Source organism: Lynx rufus, unplaced genomic scaffold, assembly GCF_022079265.1.
Source record: "Lynx rufus isolate CCGP_SWC_20201006 ecotype Redwood Valley unplaced genomic scaffold, mLynRuf1.p SCAF_17, whole genome shotgun sequence".
In the NCBI taxonomy this organism is placed as follows: domain Eukaryota; kingdom Metazoa; phylum Chordata; class Mammalia; order Carnivora; family Felidae; genus Lynx; species Lynx rufus.
Window position 1 is genome coordinate 34,904,682 of NW_025814831.1, and position 17,732 is coordinate 34,922,413.

Genomic DNA, 17,732 nt, shown 5'->3' on the forward strand with positions numbered 1-17,732 from the left:
TATTATTTTTTAATGTTTATTTATTCTTGAGGGAGAGAGACAGAGTGTGAGTGGGGCAGGGGCAGAGAGAGAGGGAGACACAGAATCCAAAGCAGGCTCCAGGCTCTGAGCTGTCAGCACAGAGCCCCACGCAGGGCTCAAATTCAGGAGCCTTGAGATCATGACCTGAGCTGAAGTCAGCCGACTGAGCCACCCAGGCGCCCCTGAACCTACAAAGGTTCTTTTAACCTTTTTTGTGCCACATCACAATGTTTTAAAATGAATACAATATACAGGATTTTTTTAAAAAACAATTAAACAAACTGAATTAAAATACAGTCATCAAAAATTTTATTTATTTTGAGAGAGAGAGAGAGAGAGAGAACAAGCAGGGGAGGGGCAGAGAGGGAAAGAGAGAGAGAATCGCAAGCAGGCTCTGCACTATGAGTGCGAGATCATGACCTGAGCCGAAATCAAAGAGTTGGACGCTTAACCCACTGAGCCGCCCAGCCACCTCAAAATATTTTTAAAATGTGTAAATAGTTGTATGTGTCTCTACTGGCAGATCAAATAATAAGATCTAGAAGTGGATCCCATAATTACTGCAATTTTGAAGTAATGAGGAGTGGAAATGACATTTTGAGATAATTATTGTGAAATGAAAGTATTTGTGGTTTCTATGAGAGTGACAAAAATCACAAGTATTGTTAATACTAATTGCATTCATAACCAAAAGAAAAAAAGTTAAATTTCAATCAGAAGTTAATGAAACCAACGATAAACCTCTGATTGTATCCATGGAGTTCAGGTTAAGAACTCTAGGACTGAAGGTTTCCCCAAAATATCGACAGTGTTTCCCTCAGTGGTGTAAATAATGGGTGGCTTAAGTTTTTCTTCTTTTCTGTATTTTTCTAAATTTCCACAATACATAAAGTTCACTTTTATAATTATAAGAGACATGCACGTGTTATTTACAAAAATGAGAGGGGTGTATTGCTTGGTAAGATTTAGAGTATAGACATAAAATTGGAAAAACAAAGCAATACTTGAAGAATAAATCTTTAGAGGAAAAAATATAAACAAAATCCTGGATGAAGACAGAAAAACGGAACCTGACTTTCATAAGAGAGACTTAAACCTGGTGAGACTGTTATGCCATTTATCTTTACAGACAAAGGGATCATCAATTCTTTAATACATGATGCTGCCTCAGGGCTGAAGCACCACAATTGTTTTAACAGGCCACAAGCCACTCTTGAGCCACATCCGAAGTTAAAAAAAAAAAAAAAAAAGAAGAAGAAGAAGAAAAAGAAAGAACCCACAGGCCGCTGTCACTCATGAGTTTAGTAATTTTATTATCCATACCTTCTACATCTTTCTTGCTACGGAGTCCCAGCCAAGCCTCATTTGTCTACTCAATGCTCCACTCAGTGGTTCGGAAGAGAGAAACTCCCAGGTCGTACAAGACCCTCTTGGACCTGAGCCCTGCCTCTACCTCCCCAACTTCCAAATGCATTCTCCATGTGGCAGCCTCTTGATTCTTCCAATAAGTCAACCTTGTTCCAGCCTCAGGGATTTTGCCTTTCCTGGTCCTCCAACCTGGCAAATTCCTCCTCCAGAGTTCTCCCAGACCAGTCCGGATCCTCATCTTGGCACCTCCAGGGTCTTTCCTCAGAGAGATTTTCCTGACTGTCCTATTGCACGTTCCCAAGCCGCCTCTGCCGGTCATATTACTTTCAGCAGCACTCTTTGAAATTATTTACGTATTGTTTCTCTTACTAGGAAGGAAGGTACTTGAAGGCAGAGACCTTCAATATTCACCGCTGTACCCTTGGCGCCTAAAACTACCTGGCTCAGGAATGAATGAATGAACGTATACCTGTGGATCGATTCCTTAGAGCGTACTCTGGCTTAGAAATAGAAATCAGTTTGCCGAGAGAAAGCGCATTAACAGCGGCTTTAATCGGCAGGCTGAGTTGGCCCAATGCAGTCTCTGCAGTAGACAATCACAAAACCCCGGCCCAACCTACAGGCGAATTACAAGCTCTGGATCTGCGCCACACCGCTCGTCCCAGAACCGCGGCTGCGCCGAGCGTGAGATGGGGCCGAACGGGGCGGGGCCGAAAGCCGCTCTCCGGAAGTGGGTCCAGAGCCGGCGAGAATTACGCTGGCGGGCGGTCTAGAGCGGCGCCTCCCGGCCCGGAGGGAGCGAGCGAGACATGGAAGATGAGCAGAGCTTCTCGGATATCTGTGGCGGCCGCCTGGCCCTGCAGCGCCGCTACTACTCCCCGTCCTGCCGAGAGTTCTGCATCAGCTGCCCTCGGCTCTCGTTGCGCTCGCTCACCGCTGTCACCTGCACGGTGTGGCTAGCGGCCTACGGACTCTTCACCCTCTGCGAGGTAATGGCCTGTCGGCCCCTTCCCGAGGTCGGAGTCGGGGGCTCGGGTTTGGAAGGGTCCTTGGGGTCTTAGGGTCGAGCCTGGCCCTCCCGCCAGACCCTCCTGCTGTTGTAGGGTCGGAGGGCGGGAACTCACTGGTTCCGCTGCTGCACAGCTATTTTCTTTACGTTTAGTGGTTTGTACTCCTGTACTTTATCCCTCTCACGGGTTGTGCTCCGCTCCGCGGTTCCACCTAGCACACAAGTAGTCCTTGCACGACAGTCTAAAAGTTTAACTTTCATGTGCTGTACGTAGTACATGCTCGCAGTAATTCAGTTCCAAGAGTTGAGAGAACTATTAAGTGGATCGTCCTCATCCATCATTTCCACTCCTAGAGGAATCACTGTTAATAATACCTTAGGTCTTAGGGAAACTTGTCTTTGCCTCCACAATATGTATGTGTGAACACACACACACACACACACACACACACACACACACGTTGAGAGCTTGATAATTCTTGCTAATTTCTGTTTTTTAAGGCAATCTAACACCTCCCCCCCAGTCCCTTCCCCCAACTTCGAGTATTTTCTAAAGAATTACGAAGTTTCAGAGAGGAGTTGTTTCTGTGCTCACTTTCCAGACTCATTCCTACTTTCTGAGCCTCAGTTTTCACATGTCTAACATGGAATTGCTGTCTGCCATTCTAGCTTCACCGTATTGTGAGGGTCACATGCAGTAGCTTTGTGACAGCCCTCAAATAAAAGGAGTCACCTTAATTGCCCTTTTCAGGATGAGTTTAGTTTTAATTTCATATGTAGTGCCCTGAATTGAATATTTTATTCTAGGAGTGATTGACCAGAGCTAGGACTATTTATTTCTGTAATTTGGATATTTTCATTACTGCATTCATTGGCTTTTTTGCCACCAGAGTGTGGTAATTTGGCACAGGTATATGCAAAATTAAGTTTGCTGTAATTTGTACCAAACTGTATCTAAAAGTTGGTTCTTAAGTCAGTTGAATTGGTTAAGTTGCGAGGACAGTCCTCCCTCCCCCTAAAAAGATTTAATTTATAATGTAGTTGAATTTTAATACTAACCTGAATTCTGGCCATGTGCCCATGTGAGGTGAAGGGAACAGATATTTATTAAATGCCCACTGATTGCCAGCTGCTTTCCTGAATGCCTAGTTTTAACCTTAGAAGAAAACCAAGGCTCAGAAAGAATAATAACTTACCCAAAGTCACAGAGCTAGCAAACGGCATACCTGGGGTTCAAACCCAGGGCTGACTCTGAAACCGTTTCTTTTTCACTATACTGTCTTCTCCGTGGAGAGGGCTTGCTTAAGCAAAATTTTTAAATAGAAGTCTTTTTTATGCCAACTCCTTTTTGTACTCTCATCCTGGTGTGTCCGACTTACCTCCATCACGTGCCCCGGGCTCAGTAACCTTACCTTCCTTTAAACTCTACTGCAACACTTCTTAAGGGCTCTGTGTACCAAAGTTTCTTACCTTTCCTTGTGTTCAAAACTGTTTGTCAGAGTAATGAATCTCAGGGGTGAGAAGAAGTCTGATGAAAGAATTTATAAAAACATGAGACTTAATTTCAGCCCAAATAAATACTGAATTGTTAGAATTTCAGACAGAAAAATGAAGTATAAAGAATGCAGGCAGTAATGAAGTTTTGAGCAGGGATTACCTTATTAAAAAACTGATACGGATTAAATCCTCTAACATTTATTGTTCTTCATCCCTTCTTTCCTTCTTGTTTTTGAATTCACAATTCTATTAAAATTGTAGGTTATTACCTTATTCCAACCGGGAATGCTTTTCCCCCTTCCTTTCCTCAACCAAATATATCTGTCTGTAACCATCACCTCTCTGCACCAATGAAATCCTTCCTTGGAGATCTTCATGGGATATCTTTGTGTGCTTTGATGTCTCTCTCTCACTCTCTTTTAATCCTTTCTTAGGCACAGTTTTCATAGTATTCTCCAAAAATATTTTATATGTATTAATTTTGCCTCTAATACATCTGTAAGGGCCAGGACTGAATTTTATTTCTCTGTATTCATCCATAATGCTTATTCAGTTAAGACTGTGAACCAGACATTTTACTAGATACTAGACATTTAATTAACTCAAAATAGATATTTCTGGATCACCAGAGACCCTGCACATAGATTTTTCTACCCTCCATTCATTAGTCAACAAGTAATTATCAGTACAGAGGTCAGCAAACTTTATCTTTAAAAGGCCAAATAGAGGGGCTCCTGGGTGGGTCAGTCAGTTAAGTGTCCAACTTCAGCTCAGGTCATGATCTCGCGGTCCACTGTCCATGGGTTCAAGCCCTGCATCAGGCTCTGCGCTCATGGCTCGGAGCCTGGAGCCTGCTTCAGATTCTGTGTCTCCCTCTCTCTCTGCCGCTCCCCTGCTCACACTCTCTCTCTCAAAATAATAAATAAATATTAAAAAAAAAAAAAAGGCCAAATAGAAAATATTTTAGCCTTTACAGGTCTCTGTCTCATAGTCATCTGTTTCTTTAACAGTTCTTTTAAAAGTGTAAAAATCATGCTTAGCTCAGGTGGACCAAACAAAAATAGATCACGGGCCCAAACAGACTCTTGATCCAACACTTAACTATGTGTTAGGTAGAACGAAGTAGAAAAGTATTTTCAGAGAAAACCAAAGGCAGCCAGTAGTTAAAGCAATAAAAACATATTTTATTCACTATTGCAGTAGGAGAAAAGAGATCTCAGTGTAGAATTGGGCTCAGTTCTGAATACAGCAAGGACAAGTGGGAATTTATAGCCAAGGAGCACAGTGGGGGTCAATGGATGGAAAATGGCTAAAAAGAAACATCAGAGGTGAAGGGAGATTCTGGCTAAATTGACATGATTCTTGCTAAAGGCAGGTGAGGGTCATCAGATTCTTGGTACAGCCTGTTGGGTAGTGCAGGCCCAATAAGGATGGACACCGAGGTTGAGGGTTTAGAAGAGCTTGACTAGAGTTAGGTCAAAGAAGGCATCATGTCAGTCGTAAAGAATGAGATACTTCGCCTTCTGTCGGTTAAGTGTCTGACTTTGGTTCAGGTCATGATCTCCTGGTTTGTGAGTTCAAGCTCCACATTGGGCACTGTGCTGACAACAGGGAGCCTGCTTGGAATTCTTGCTCTCTTCTCTTTCTCTGCTCCTCCCGTGCTCATGCTTTCTTTCTCTCTCAAAATAAACTTAAAAAAAAAAAAAAAGGATAAGATACTTCTTGCCTTCAAGGAATGACAGTAAATTACTGAATCTCTTTTGAGAGATCAGTGATTTTTTTTCTCTGTGCCATCCTCCTAAATAATAGCTTTTTTGGGGAAAAAAATAATGGCACATGAAAAAACATACATCAATTGAAAAACACATTCAACTTCAAAAGGCTGTAAATGTGGTTTTTTAATTTATTTTTTTTAACGTTTATTTTTGAGACAGAGAGAGACAGAGCATGAATGGGGGAGGATCAGAGAGAGAGGGAGACACAGAATCTGAAACAGGCTCCAGGCTCTGAGCTGTCAGCACAGAGCCCGACGCGGGGCTTGAACTCACGGACCACGAGATCATGACCTGAGCCGAAGTCGGACGCTTAACCGACTGAGCCACCCAGGCGCCCCTGTAAATGTGTTTTAGAATCAAAGGAATAAATACCATTTTTGAGCCCGTAACACATAAGGTAGTCATTTCAGCTACTCAGTCACAACCCAAAAGAACTAAAAGAGTCCTAAATGATACAATCTTTATTATTTAACAAAACAAGAAGTCAGGAGGTAGGAGGGCTCTAGAAGGCATAAGAGGCTTAGTGGATTTTGATTCTTTTCATATTCCTGCTCTTCCACCCTTAGTCCACTCTACTTGTCCTCAGCCTGGCTTTCTACATTTGTCTACAGTCTGGCAGAGTAGTAGTAGCCCCATAGTAGTTCCAGGCATCAAAACTTTTAAGAGGAAGGGACCCTCTCTTCCTTAGGTCTCTTTTTAAGACGGACTTCATTTTCCAGAAGCCTCTCCAGCAGACTAGCCAGAGTTGTGTCATGTGCTCATTTCTAACGTAGTCATTGGCAGAACAAATAGGAACCAATCATGATTCACCCCTAAGTTCTATTAGGAAGGAGGAGGGGGGCTGTTGAGTACTATCTGTTACCCTGTGCTAAGCATCTTACTATGAACTGTCTGGTTTTGCACTGTATATTCTGCTGATGGAACATGAGAGACAATGGTGTAAATCCTTAAGTTTCAGTTTTGGAAGAAAAATCTCTGAGAGTGGTGCGATGGTAGATACTGTTTTGGTGGAGATTCTCCTCCAAGACCTATCCATTTACTGCCTGGATATATTTCATCATCTGCTTTCCCAGCACACAGCACTACAGAGCTGAAATAAAAGTGATTTCCTCTTCCTCCATGCATGTTCTTCTCATCTGTTCAACTCACAGCAGAATACAGACTTTTTTTGGCATTGCCTAGAGGGGACCTGTTAAACAGCAGAGATCTGTGCGGGAGGATCACTTGGTAATCTTATCGCCTGTGTCTGGCTCTCTCTTCAGAACAGCATAATCCTCTCTGCTGCCATCTTCATCACCCTCTTAGGCCTGCTTGGTTACCTGCATTTTGTCAAGATTGATCAGGAGACCCTGTTAATCATAGATTCCCTTGGTATCCAGATGACCTCATCTTATGCTTCAGGCAAAGAAAGCACTACCTTCATTGAGATGGGCAAGGTGAAGGATGTTATCATCAATGAAGGTATTTACATGGTAAGTAGTTGAGTAGTATTACAGGTTTCTCCCATGGCCTTTGCCTGGATCTAAATGAGTCTTAATACCTAAAGTGTTTGATGTCACAGAATTAAACTTGAAGACTCTGTTCCAGTATTGTAGTGTTTCCTTTATGGCTAGCATGTCTATAAACCTTGAAAGTGAAATTTATACTGAAAAGGTACATTCCTTTATTTTGAGAGATATAGTAAGTTTTCATAGATAGGGAGTCAGCATTTCAAGTTTATTTTTTAGCCTGATTTCAAAATCATCTCTGGTTGTTGTTGCTGCTGCTGTTTTGTCATTTTCATCTAAAGAATGAGAATTTACTCCCTCACTTCAAAAGTGATCAAGTGTTCTACTACGTAGAGATACCCATTTATAAAAAAGTTTTTAGCCTTCCCTTGAAGAAAAAGAAAACAAAATGAGTTTCACTTAGATTTCTGCTATTTGGTTTATTTTCTTGCAGCAGAAGGTGATTTACTACCTCTGCATTTTATTGAAGGATCCGGTGGAACCACATGGGATATCCCAAGTAGTACCTGTCTTCCAGGTGAGCACAGAACACTTGTGTAAAGTTTCTTCAAAAAATCCGTTACCTTTCCCTGCTCTCTGCATATCCATTGCTACTTATATTCGGTAGGAATGTCAACTTTTGTTGTCAAGAACGTTTGAGGACACTTGACAGCTACTTTTAGTGAGAGTTAGGATTTTAGTTATTTCAAAAGTTTCTTTCTGAAGCAGATACAGGCTTTCAGAAATACTATGAACTTATACAAATTTTAGAGTAAAAATATATAGCAATTTCTGCCCACAAATCACCATTCATCTACTCTGTTAGGCTGCCAATATATGCTTTTACATAGATGTCATTGATCTACACATACTGCTGTATACTTTTTGTGTCTTGCTTTTTAAATCTAATATACATAATTTCATGCATCTACAGAGGCCATTATACTTATTATTTTAAATGGTTATATTATCATGTTGACTAAGTTTATTTAGCCACCCTACTGCAAGGTTTTGAAATCATCTCCAGGTTATTTTTTGTCTTGCTCTTACAAAATTTTCTCATACAAACATGATTATAGTAAATTACTTTGTAAGTATATAAAATATTTATGTATATAGTTAACTGTCTTACTGCCCTTTTTCACAAAAAATTTAAGGCTGCTAAGTGAAAATTCTTTTGCGTTACAGTTCAGAATTATCTTGTTAAAGCTTATGAACAGTATCATAGATTTTTACAGTTTGAGATTTGGCTCCAGAGATTGGACAACTTTACCATACTTTGAGAATTTGTACTTGTTTTTCATAGTCTTGGCTAACAGTGGAGTTAGTTACTTGTGTACTTTAGTATGTAGGTAAAGGAATTTAAAGTTACTAAATTGCTCTTTAAATGACAAAGATACTTTTCATATTTCCTTGTATTACTTATCAGTATTTCCTCTTACTTAAAACTATCCATTTCCTCTATTAATCAAGTAGAATCTAGATATTGATTATGCATTTGTAACAATTTATATATTTTGGGTAACAAATTTTCATTAAATACACCTTCCACATATATTTTTCCCATTCTGTGACTTTTCTGTTAATTTTGGTTGTATTGCATTTCACTGTACAAAATATTTTAATATTTACATATTAAATTGCCCTTCTTGCCCTTGAGGACTGTTTCACAGCTGTGAATTTCCCAAGAGGGTCTGTCCTTGTTATTCCTTTTGCTTTCTTAGCCAGTAGGGTGCCATCTGGCCTGAGCTTCTGCTTCTCTGGGCTCACACCTGAGCCCTTTAGACCCCTGATGTGCTGAGAGATTGAGGTTGCACATGGATGCAGCACCAGTACGTGCTCTCTTACGTTCATCTTGACTCTGCATTTCTCCCCTTTGGAATTCAGAGTGCCAAGCCCCGCCTGGACTGCTTGATTGAAGTGTACAGGAGCTGCCAGGAGGTCCTGGCACACCAGAAAGCCACATCAGCAAGTCCATGAGTCCCAGCATTCAGAAGGCCAGTATTGTCTTCCATGGGAGATGACTCCTAAGCCATAGTGGCTGGTTTATTTTCTGTATTCTAAACCATCGGGTGGACACAGTCCTAGGAACCAGTATGGATGCAGTGGATCTCAGAGCCATAGAGCAGGTGACTGGAAACCTAACTCATTGTGTGATGTTGAGCAAAGTCCTTCTGTGTATTGTAGTGATCCGCTTGTAAGGTTTTGCCTACTTTACCAACTAGGGGGAGACCTTAAGAAAAGACATGTCAAAAGTAATGTTAACAAAGAGCACTTTGTGAAATTCCTAAACACATTCAGGTTTACTTTTTGTAGAATTTCTGGAGCAAGACCATGGAAAACTGACATCAGCTATCTTAAGAAACATAATTTCCAACTACATAGTACCCCTGTATAAAAGTTAAGAAAAAAAAAAGCCGTTCAGGTACTGGTGAGTAGGAAGAAATGTCCTACAAAAGACTAGTCTCTGTTCACCCAGCTCCTTTGTTCTGTACAGGGTTAATTTATGATGACTCTCTTAATAAACCTATCTCCTTCCAAAACATACACAATAATTGCCTGGTTCACAGACAGTTGCTTTTTATTGACATTGAACACGGCATTTCAGTCTTGGATGTCAAGCACATTAATACTCGTTACTCAGCATTGTCTATGGTTTCAAACACTTCTTCTGCCAAGAGGGATGGGACAAAAGACCAGACAGAAATTCGACTTTGGTTTCCAGACAGGTTAAAGAAGGATAAACACACAAACTGCAGAAGCTTTTGATTATAAGGCAGTATCTTCTGTACTTAATACACTATGGGAGGATTCCTGAAAGGCTGGGAAGGAGCTAGGGTGGGGGAAACAGCTTGACCCCCAAGTTCAGTGTGAACGCAGCTCCATTCTTGCTTTTTCCTTAGGATCCTTTTTTTTTTTAAATTCCCAGTTAGATAATATTATCCTCATGGGCGTTAGAGATACTCAAGGTATTATAAAACTAGAGCTGTAATTCCTTTTCAATCAGCTCAGGAGGGGTTATTCAGGAGACTGTGGTACATGTGATGTTTGAGTTGTTCGAGGTAGAAATGTCTCAGCTAGATCTCATCCTGGGGGAAAGGCAGCAACAGAAACGGGAGACGGCTGTAAATTGCCAGCCTTGCAAAGTCAAGTTTAAAAGACAGATGCTCTAATGTGCTTTTTTTTTTTTTTTAAATGTTTGTCAGTTTAAAGGGTGAGAGGGGGGAAGCTTATAGCAGCTGAGGTGTTCAGATGAACTAGTTCCAACCTTGAAGGTTTTGCAGTGTGCAACACACACACACTTTGTGGAAGTCAAAGGCTTGGTTCCTGGATGCTCCTGCTCAAGCCACACAGTTTTCAGCCCTTGATTGATAAATGGTGAGACTGCCTTAGAGCTATGAAATAAAGCTCAGCTTCTCCAATGGCAGAGAATCAGAGTATAAATGAACTCTTTCGTCTTTCTGTTTTCTGTTAGGGGAGGGTGGAGGCAAAGATCATCTCCTCTGCACTCAACAGAAGGCCTCAGTTGCAGATGGGGAGATATTTATATCACCAGGGTGCTCTCAGGCTAGGACAGGTATCACCTGTGTACCTTCTGCCCTTGGACTAATTCCCAGCAGAAGTTTGCCATTGAGTCCTGAGGAGCAATTTCAGGCCCATGAGCCTGGATTCTGTTTCTGACTCATCTATGATGGCCTCACAAAACAGCAAAAAACAGAGTGCATTTGCTTGGGTTTTTCAAAGAGCAAGGAAACCACTGGTGACCACCCCATCCTACAGCAGGAAGCATAGCCTTTGCTGAGCCCTGGCCAGTCATTAAAATGAGACAGGGAGAGGTCAGATTGGACTTAACTCCCTGACCTTGCTTGCACCCAGTTGGGCTCACAGTCCAGTGTGAGGGAGAACAGCTTGAATCTCAGCAGGGATAGTGCCTTTTCCAAGATAGGAACTCTTGCCCCAGAGGGGCACTGCAAATGCCTACTCATTTGCGGTGGGGAAGGGGAAAGGTGAGTCTATTCCTTTTCCTCTAGCCCTGCCAATACCTTTCCCATATGGAAAGGGAAGTCCAGTTTTAGTGAGTTCTAGGCTTTTGTCACAGTTCAGGTGAATTGGAAATTTTAGTCCTGTCTTGTTCAGGGATGTTGGGAAAACTTCAAGTATAAATCCCCACATAAGGACCATATACAATATAAAAGATACCATCCTTCCTAAGAGTATCAGTGCAGAAAGCTCTGACTTATGGCACTGACGCCCTCAGTAACTAGTAACATGGACCATCCCAGTCTTGTATCTAGAATCGGGCAGCATCCAGAGCTCAGTATTCTTGTGGGAAAAAAAGTGGTTTTTATACTGGGTCTGGATTTTTAAAAGTTGGGCCCTGAAACATGATAAGGCACCTAGAGAATGAAGGCTTCATGGAAAGTGAAAGAACACATTTCACAGAACAGGCTGGGGGAGGGCTGTTACACCCCATCACAGTAGTATCACACCCCAGGACACCAATCTCTGATCACAGAGGCACCAGGTGGTTGGAGGGGGAGAGGGGTAGGAGAAATATTCACAGCAATGTTGGCCCTCTGGCAGCACATGGAACAGAAGCAAAAAGCTGCTGTCTGTCCAGTTCCCGTAGCTGGCGGGCAGCAGGTGGGTTCGTAGGTGGGTTCACAGTTGGAGAGCAATGGTTCATGTAGCTGGCCATGATGAAGGTAGCCTCTGCAATCTAAGGAGACAGCAGAAACAAAGGAATTGAACTAGCCTTGGCCTGAATCCTGGCTTTCTCCCTAGCTGTTATACTAGGTGTATAACCTTCCTGGGCTTCAGTTTCTTACCTCTTAAAATATCTGGGAGGTTCAGAGGCTCAGTGACACAGTACCTGTTAGTCTGAAGGGCCACTGGCGCACAGTACCCTCCTGAGAACAGGAGGAGCAATATTCTCTGCTTACCTGCGAGTGGGGAAGTGGTCCTTCCTGGAGGAAGGTGTCTGTATAGCCTCTCCTATGGCAGGGGTGGTATATAAAGAGAGGAGGAGGTTTGGGATACTCCAGTTTTACGATTAAAACAACAGGGTCTCCAGTGACTTTCAGAATGGAATCAGGAACTATTAATCAGAACTTAGGTTTTGGAGCCTTTATAATTGTTATTTTTGCTAGTCAGTATTTCCTGTACTGAGTAGGAACAAAGCTCTTAAAGCAGTAGAGGTCTTTGGGACTGTCTTAAAGACCACAAAGGAGGGGGGCGGCGCGTGTACAGACTGTCCCACTTTGTGACTAGTGTTGGCAGAGCCCAGGGGAAGGTGACAGCACACTGAGGAGGACGCTGCCCTGGCCCCTGGATCAGCTGCATGAAGACCAAGTGGGCCCCGCCTCAAGCCTGCGTGGTGCTGGGCTGCTAGGGCTGAGAGGCCCATGTGAAGAGCATGGACGTAGCCGGACCAGAGTGCATGCCCTCCTGGCCAACCCCTCACTGATCAGCTCACCGGTGACTATTGAGATGCCACGCTACCTGAACCCTTGGAGGACTGACTACAGACAAGGCCAAAAGTTGTACCTGGGACAGGACCCTTCTAGAGTATGGTCATAATAACTCCAGCATCCTTTCCTAACTGCAAGCCCACCTCATCATACTAGGTAGATCTGAGTAACATGTTTTAGCAGCTGTCAGACCCACCTTGGGAGCAGCCATCCGGAAGAGCAACTTCTCAGTGTGGCCTTTTCCAGAACTCTGGTCCAGAATGGATCTGATCACAAGCATGAAGTCATCCCGGCAGCCACCGAAGGTCATTACTGAAGAGTAGGGGTAAGTGACGTGCACATGCTGTGAGAAGAAGCCCGTTAGCTCTAGGGAAATTTTCCACCTGCCTCCTGAGCTAAACCAGCATCCCCTGTCTATTGTGGGCACTGGTAGCCTTAACCAGAAAGGGAGAACTCTGAAGTGGTCATAATTTGGAGATTCATGTCTTGAATGTCAATAAGCTGTATCTAGACTAGAGGACAGCAAGGCTGGGGCGAGGCCTCACTTAGCTCAGGCCTTTGAGTGCAGAGAGAAGAAAAGATGCTGTTCAGGAGAAGGAGGGGTCAGAAGGCCAGCCCTCATCTTTCCATACCATAGTGCTGTGGTCCAGGATGCTGACCCCATCCTCATTCACAGCAATCCACACCAGAGCATTCTCCTTGGAAGACAGCTGTGCAGGCTGGGGAAACAGGAAAATCTCATCACACATGTCCACAGCTAGGGAAGCTGAACTGACAAGAGCTTTCTGAGGAAGAAGGCACATCCAGGGATCTGCTAGGCAGTGATTTCCAACCTTTTTCACATCTTGGAAAACATGAAAGATGGTACTTGCACAGCCTGCCAAAATAAATAGCCTTGGGGCTCTAGCTATCTAATTACCATCCCAAGAGGAGAGGGATACCTATAGCCCATCCTGCCATAGTACACTCGTTGGGAGGCTCTGTGCTGCACAATAAAGGCCAGCCCTGGCCGCTCTCATGAGCATGGGGACTGGGCTGTTTTCTAGTTCACACAAACTGACAGCATTCTACCCAGTCTCTCCCAGCTGAAGTGCATCTTGCTTCAGCCAATTTCCTAGGGGCTGCAAATGAAATAGGAAAGCAAACAATCTGAGGGGCTTTAGGCACTACCAGTGAGAAAAGTAACTCTCTGTTGGACAATTCTTAAAATGACTAACTTTCACTGCCAGGACTGCAGTAGAGCAATCTGGATTTCCTATCTCTCCTACCCAAAAGGCTGGGGAAAGGGAAGGACATGTCCTCCTTTACAGAAGCTTTTCCCAACCCCCCAGACAGAGGGTCCCAGGGTCCCCCATTATATGCCTTTATAACACCCCTATACGCCTTCAGAACACTTGTTACAGCTTACAAAATAACGTATGTATTTAGAAAGAATATATAGGATTATCTGATTAGTGTGTACCACCTTACTAGATGGGAAGCCCCACAAAGGCCAGGACTGTGTCTGATTCGCTCATCTCTTGTAATCTTAGGCAGTGTCTGAGACCTAGCAGGAGCTTAACAATTCTTTATTGAATAAATGAGTGAATGTCCACTGTCTAATCTGTACTGTTAGTGAACAGGATCATGATCCAGCTTTGAGGATCCTCTGAGTATGAATAAATTTTATGCACACCAGACACCTGGAGAAGAAAAGTTCCAGTTGAAATTAATATGGGTCACCTGGCCTTTCATGCAGTGAAATTAACTGCTGCCTAAGTAATTTAAGAGTCTCCTTTGGCCATGCTAAGTCAGTAGAGATGTATTCATTTAGGTTATTTATTGTTCTATCTTTTGCACTTTTAAAAATGTTCATTTTTGAGAGAGGGAGAGATAGTGTGAGCAGGGGAGGGGCAGAGAGATAGGAAGACTGGATCTGAAGCAGGCTCTGCACTGATACCAGACAGCCCGATGCAGGGTTTGAACTCCTGAACCATGAGATCATGACCAGAGCCGAAATTGGATGCTTAACCGACTGAGCCACCCAGGTGCCCTCTTTCACACTTTTTAAAAAATGAAAGCATTCTTGAGGGTGTTATGTCAAGTTTGAATCCTTATGTGTGAATTAGTCCTTCCCCCACCCCACCCAGGGGTAGCATTGTAAAAGAAATTAAAAAAAAAAAAAAAAAAAGGCACTTGGGTGGCTCGGTTGGTTGAGCATCCAACTCTTGATTTCGGCTCAGGTCATGATCTAATGGTCCTGGAATTGAACCCTGTGTTGGGCTCTGAGTTGGGCATGGAGCCTGCTTGTGATCTTCTCTCTCTCTCTCTGTCTCTCTCTCTCTCTCTGTGTTCCTCCCCTGCTCTTATTCTCAAAAAAAAAAAAAAAAAAAAAAAAGCAGTCAAAAAAGGAAAGATGAACATCACCCAGAAATAATCCTGGCCCAAAAGCAGTGATCACAACTCTGCTCTGGACCCTGGAAATCTGAGAGAAAGCCAGAAATGGGTGGAGAAACAGCGACCTCTGGTGGTTGCTAGTGTGCAGGTGGGCCCTGGAGCCTGGACTGACTCAAACATGACCAGATGTGGGCAGTAGCTTGAGAAATTCAGGGCATGTTCCTGAGGGTGTGGTAATCACTCCTTCCCCTGGACACCACGCACACTTACCTGAGCAGCAAAAAGCTTAGCACCAAAGAAAGGCCATTTCCGGGCCACTGTCAGGTAGATGCGGATGCACTCAGGAGGGGAGCAGCCTTGCAGTGCGGTCCACTTTGTGGTCAGCAGATCTGCCAGGTGCCTGGTTTGGATGGATGGAAAGAGATGGTGGCCGTGAAGTGCCAACATGCTTTCATTGCAACTGGAGGTCTAACCCGGCTCCACAGTCCATGCCTCCCCACAGCAACCCCCTCCAAGACCTTGCAGCCTACCTCAGCTGTTCAGGGGGTGCCCCGTGTCTGTAGCGCCTTGGGTAGAACCTGTCTAGGACTTGTTGGAGGTGATGCTGAAGCTTGGCAGGGGGTGTGCTCCCAGGGCCTGGTGGGGTGGGCCTCTCTAAGTCTCCATATTCTACCTGTGTTGGAAGCACATGGAGTGAGCAGTCAAGAATCCAGAGATGGATGGGGTGGGGGTGGGGCTGGGGCTGCTGGAGAGGTGAAATAAACCATTACTTCATTCCTTTATTGGTGGGGTGTGAATGGATGCGAAAACACTTCTTGTGAACAGACCCTGTGTCTCAAGTTTCACACACACTAGAGAAACCACCTTATGGTCCTAGATGATTATTTACCTCCACTTGCCTTTGGCAGCTGAGGTTAAGTGCCTTATCCAAAGACACAATTAGCGGCAAAGGAAAACTATGGATATTCTGGCTTCTAATCCAAAAATATGAGATCCAGAACTGAAGATGCTATAGCTCCTAGAATATTGCAGTGTTCCAAGCCTTTGAATCAGACACCTCACTCAAATCCCAGCTCTGCCATCTGCCAGCTTTGTAACTTTGAGCAAGCTGCTTAAACTCTCTGGGCTTCAATTTCTTCATCTATTAAGTGGAATTAAGAACTAACAGGGATAATACATATAAACTGTTCAGCAGAGGACCCTCTATAGAGTATTGGGTAAATGCTTATTATTATAAAGATCAACTGTTATTATTGCTCCTTCCTCTCCACCATGTAGATTCAGACCCTTTCTCATGGGAACCAGGAGGGCATCCCAGATACCTTTGGCCAGACAGCCTTCTCAAGGTAATAAGGAGACGGGTCGAAGTCTGAATGTGTGTTCCCCTTCCTAATTCTACTTACAATGCTTTACAGTTGTAAGTACAAATTTTGCCACATCCATTATGTGATATACGTCATTTCAGTAGCATACTGAAGGAAATGCAAGGACGCATTTTTGTTTACTGTACACAGGCAAGGAAACTAAAGCACAGACCACTGCAGTGACCTGGCCAAAATCTCACAGTGGGAAGGCGGGTAGCACTCAAAGGCAAATCTTTGGATTCCACGTCCAGAGTTCTGTCCGTAACCTGTATCTGCAGTGAAGGGCTCTACTGGGTAAGGAGTCAGCTTCCCTCCACAGCCTGGGACAGCGAGGCCACCCTCCCCTCCGCCACCACAGGGTCTGCAGTCTCCTGTTTTAGGCTGTGTGGTACGTTCCACGTGTGAGTTCAGACACGGTGCCCTGATCCTGCCAATTCCTGAACTGCCTTACCTGGGCCATCAGGGCAGCCATCTCGAGAGCCAGCTCCTTGTTGACAGGAAACCTCCCTGCCACTATCTCCCCGCTAGTCTGGGAGGCAAGCAGCAGCCGCTCCCGCTCCGTCTCCCCTTTGACTTGACTCCGAAAGTACAGCCTACAGGGAAGACAGAAGAAGCCAAGACTCAGTTGGGATCCTGAATGGATGAGGTTGTCTTGGCCTCTGTTTATCTTGATTTCCAAAGAAAGAAACTACTCTCTTTATACCATCTGTGAGCCTATTTTCTATTGCCTCCAGAAAAACTTAACTAAACATGACACAGGGCAGATACAGGGCCATTAGATCTCAGCAACAGTGGCACATGTTACACCTGAATACACCACCACGCTACTGGATCAGGGGAGGGGATCTGCCCCCTGGAACCAGAGCCTATTAGGGAACTGGATGAGTTAAAGATTCCAAGAGACTAATGGAAATTATTTGCCTAGAGACATACCTGGGATGGGATTTTCTTATTCAGATGGATAAAAAAAAAAAAATCCTGGTATCTACTTCTGTATTTCCTGGAATTGTTATAGGAGCTATTTATCCTTTAGCCTTAAATAGTGCTCATACAAAGTTTCACTCTCCTAATGTAACACATGCAGCCATCCCACAAGGTTGGTCTGTTTCCTTGGCAGGAGTATGCGCGCGTGCGCACGTGTGTGTACATACATGCGGTACAGGGACTGAGAGCCTGAGCTGTCCAGGTTCTCCAAGAGGATCAGCAGAGCCTCATTAGTTGGCCTCATTAGTTGGGGCCCCAACTAATGACCACTACACAATGTTCTATCTGTGGATCCACTGCCTGTCCGGCACAGGCCATCCAGCTGGGGGAGTGGCAAGTGGCGCCCCAGTGGCAGCCCTCAGTCTCGGCCCCACCCTCAG

General features: G+C 43.9%; 2 protein-coding genes across 3 annotated transcripts in view; one reads left to right on the forward strand and one right to left on the reverse strand.

The window, feature by feature from the left end:
- The first annotated feature begins 2,157 nt into the window (after positions 1-2,157).
- PIGH (phosphatidylinositol glycan anchor biosynthesis class H) lies at positions 2,158-10,481 on the forward strand. 2 transcript variants are annotated; one of them, XM_047079472.1, is made up of 4 exons: positions 2,158-2,378; positions 6,933-7,142; positions 7,612-7,695; positions 9,045-10,481. In XM_047079472.1, the coding sequence occupies exons 1-4, from the start codon at positions 2,199-2,201 to the stop codon at positions 9,135-9,137; spliced, it is 567 nt and encodes a 188-aa protein (XP_046935428.1). In that variant the 5' UTR covers positions 2,158-2,198; the 3' UTR covers positions 9,138-10,481. The 2 variants fall into 2 exon arrangements, with proteins under 2 accessions (XP_046935428.1, XP_046935429.1); XM_047079473.1 differs by having other exon boundaries at positions 7,615-7,695.
- Positions 10,482-11,696: 1,215 nt separating this feature from the next.
- The window catches only part of PLEKHH1 (pleckstrin homology, MyTH4 and FERM domain containing H1), a 44,067-nt gene continuing 38,031 nt past the window's right edge, over positions 11,697-17,732 (reverse strand). Inside the window, exons 23-28 of the mRNA XM_047079471.1 lie at positions 16,820-16,961; positions 15,535-15,677; positions 15,275-15,404; positions 13,261-13,347; positions 12,825-12,971; positions 11,697-11,877 (exon numbers count right to left, since the gene is read on the reverse strand). Of these exons, the coding sequence (XP_046935427.1) occupies positions 11,716-11,877; positions 12,825-12,971; positions 13,261-13,347; positions 15,275-15,404; positions 15,535-15,677; positions 16,820-16,961 (811 nt within the window). The 3' untranslated portion in view covers positions 11,697-11,715. The remainder of the gene's footprint in view (positions 11,878-12,824; positions 12,972-13,260; positions 13,348-15,274; positions 15,405-15,534; positions 15,678-16,819; positions 16,962-17,732) is intronic.

Coding starts and splice junctions, on each gene's coding strand:
- PIGH (XM_047079472.1), top strand. CDS start 2,199: ATGGAAGATGAGCAGAGCTTCTCGGATATCTGTGGCGGCCGCCTGGCC. Junction 2,379..6,932: donor GACTCTTCACCCTCTGCGAG/GTAATGGCCTGT, acceptor CTCTCTCTTCAG/AACAGCATAATCCTCTCTGC. Junction 7,696..9,044: donor AAGTAGTACCTGTCTTCCAG/GTGAGCACAGAA, acceptor TTTGGAATTCAG/AGTGCCAAGCCCCGCCTGGA.